This window comes from Saprolegnia parasitica (assembly GCF_000151545.1).
Source record: "Saprolegnia parasitica CBS 223.65 unplaced genomic scaffold supercont2.192, whole genome shotgun sequence".
Classification (NCBI taxonomy): Eukaryota; Oomycota; class Saprolegniomycetes; order Saprolegniales; family Saprolegniaceae; genus Saprolegnia; species Saprolegnia parasitica.
Genome location: NW_012156586.1, coordinates 61,050 through 63,800, shown reverse-complemented (window position 1 = coordinate 63,800; position 2,751 = coordinate 61,050). Strand labels below are relative to the sequence as shown.

Genomic DNA, 2,751 nt, shown 5'->3' with positions numbered 1-2,751 from the left:
CGCCATCGCAAATGGTAACAGGTTGTATAATATATAGTTCGACAATTTACCTTTGCCTGAAAGGTTGCGGAAGAGAAGAAAAGTGACGATATCCTTGGCTGTCTTTAAAATTTGACGCGCCAAAAAACGCAGCGATTTCACTTTCTTTGACGCTATGTCGTCATTTCTAGCGCACCATGCCTGAAATTTAGTGAGTAGGATCGGACATGCATGTTTTATCGCAACCTCTCATTATTTATAGATAATATTTAATATTGTCCAACAATTTTCTTACCACATAGGGGTGTCCTATACCGATGGCGAGCAGTGTACTAGCGTATCAATGGAGAGGATTGGGCAGCGTGAGTCTTAGTCCCGAGACATTTGACCCACGTTTTGAGCTGCGCAATTGCGCCGTCCTACTTTGCGAACCGGCGTTCAGACTCAAGTGATCTTCTTGGAGCTGCTCGACTGGTTCTTGGTAATGAATAGCGTTGACCACGTGTGTTGCAGCTGGGCTATCTCTCGCACAACGCTATTCTATGTACCACCCCTTTCCCCAACAATGACAACACGGCTCTACACCTCGCACTAGGACCATTCGAGCAAAAGAGAAGAAAGTAAAGTAAATAAATGAAATCTGTGATTGAAGCCGTCTGTGTGGGGCCAAGGCACAATGGGGCCAAGGGTCGTTTTCATGGAGAAGTGGTCGGGCTCTCGAGCACGAGTGTCTTGGTGTGCTCGTAGCGGTACCGGATGTGGCGCTTCCCGGCCTCGGTTTCAAACGTCTCGCTGTCAAAGTACGGCAGTACAATGGAGACGCCGTGGCACGACGCAAGTGCTTCGCCCAGGGTCAAGTAGCTGTGTACCGACAGCGGAGCGCCACTGAGAGTGAGGATCGTACCGAAATGGCTCGTCGTACGCGGAAGAGCAGTCGCCAGCGCCATGGCAGCCGTGTCGTTAATGGTGCCGCCGCGATGAATCCAGTCGGGCACTGCATCGACCGAGATTGGGACCGTTGCAATCGAAGGACGGAAAACCGAGCACTTGATCCACGCGAGCTCGTCGAGGATGCGTAGTTGGAAGATGCTGGCCGCAAACAAATTCCACATGGTCGAGGTACACATCATGCGGACAAACGTGACGCACCGAAGCGTCGAGGGGAGCATCACAGCCGTTGGCGACGGCCTATTGAGGAAGCCTTCAATCAGTTCCAGGCGTTCCAGCGCTGGAAGTGTTGACAGCGCGGGAAGAAGACTGTTGAAGTCGTCGCTGTCGCATTCGAGGCTGAGCGTGCAAAGCTTCGTGACGTTGAGGTGCAGCAGAAAGTGCACCAACACTGGCATGTCGTCTCGGTGCGTCAAGATGCGCAAGCTTGTCAAACGAGAGAATGAGGGCGCGACGGCGACGAGCGGCGCAAGGAAACCGGCCCCGGAGAGGCAAAGCTCGAGACTTGAGAGCGCCGTGGTCTTGAGAAGCATCGGAACAAGCGCTGGGTTCACCTCATCGTCGATCGCATAGAACGAAAAGGTCAAGTGCTCTGCGTGGCCCGGCGATAACCAACAGTCCAGAGTCGCGAAGTCGAAGTCAAAGATATAGCAATCGACGCTGATCGAGTGGACGCGGTGCGCGGGCGTTGTGACGGCCTCCAGGATCATTTCGGCATCGCTCGCCTCTCTGACGTCGACGGCGATGAGTTTCGTACACTCACGCAGCACATCGCAGAGGTCGCAGAGGTGCGGGTAGTCAAAGGGTGCGACGCCTTCAACGTGCTTATAGTGCGTGATCTTGGCGCTCCACAGACGAAGCCACTCGACGGCGTCGAGATCACTTGGTCGAGCAGCATCCATGGTCCCAGCGCTGGCGGCGGGAAAGACCGGTATCGCGTCGCGCACCAGACCGGTGGCTGCAGGCGTGATCACATCGAGGCGAAGCCGAGGCCAGAGTGCATCCAGAGGCTTTGGCTCCGTTGCCAGAACGTGGTGCTGCGCAGCTTGCAGGAGCTCGTGGAGCGCGGCCAGCGGGACGCTGCGTCGCGGCCGGAAGCGCAGCGAGGAAGGTCTTGACGTCCTTGGCAGCAGGGATGCACTTGGCGATGGTCGCAAGGACGTGGTCGAGGTCCAGGACCGTCGAGAAGGCCGCGGCTTGGCGCTTGCTGCTGCTGCTCATGGTGGATCGTTTTGGATTTTGAAATCCTCCCTCAAATTCAATCTCAACAGATTGAAACTCAATTGTGTATTTTCTCAAAACGAGTGCAGAAACACAGACTTTGACGCGGTTTACCGAGCCAAAGATACTGTCGGCGCCATCGACGGGTTGCACAATAGCACAGCGCAGAGCTTGCACCAGGGATGCTCCTGGTCATGCGTAGCCGCAAGGATTCGATATACCTTCTGCAAAATGCATCCGACAAGCTGTGATGGAAGATGCGTCAGCCACGCGCGCAAAACCGGGTCGGTCGTTGGTTTACGAAGCTATCAGTGCTAAAGTGGTAAGAACACATCAGCTGGGAATAGTACTGGTGCAGTGCAGACGTTGACCGGCAAGGATATTCCCTTTTACTGATGGTTTCTTACCACTTGAGCGGAGCCTTATCATCCACGATGTCAGATTTCAATTGCCTCCGACATCAACACTACGATGCAGATTCCCTTGCTTGCTATGATGTGCGCCTTTGCGGCCGCTGGCGCTGCTCCGAAAGACAGTGCGCCGATCGAAGGCGTGACCACAAGCAACGACCCTCCAGCTCCAGCTGCCGAGGCCAACCCGAGC

The 2,751-nt window shown here is 54.9% G+C and overlaps 1 protein-coding gene across 1 annotated transcript; it reads right to left on the bottom strand.

Annotated features, from left to right (window-relative positions):
* Positions 1-674: 674 nt before the first annotated feature.
* SPRG_14815 (hypothetical protein) lies at positions 675-2,148 on the bottom strand (the record flags this gene model as incomplete). Its single annotated transcript, XM_012354936.1, has 2 exons — positions 675-2,007; positions 2,069-2,148. The coding sequence occupies 2 exons, from the start codon at positions 2,146-2,148 to the stop codon at positions 675-677; spliced, it is 1,413 nt and encodes a 470-aa protein (XP_012210326.1).
* Positions 2,149-2,751: the final 603 nt, after the last annotated feature.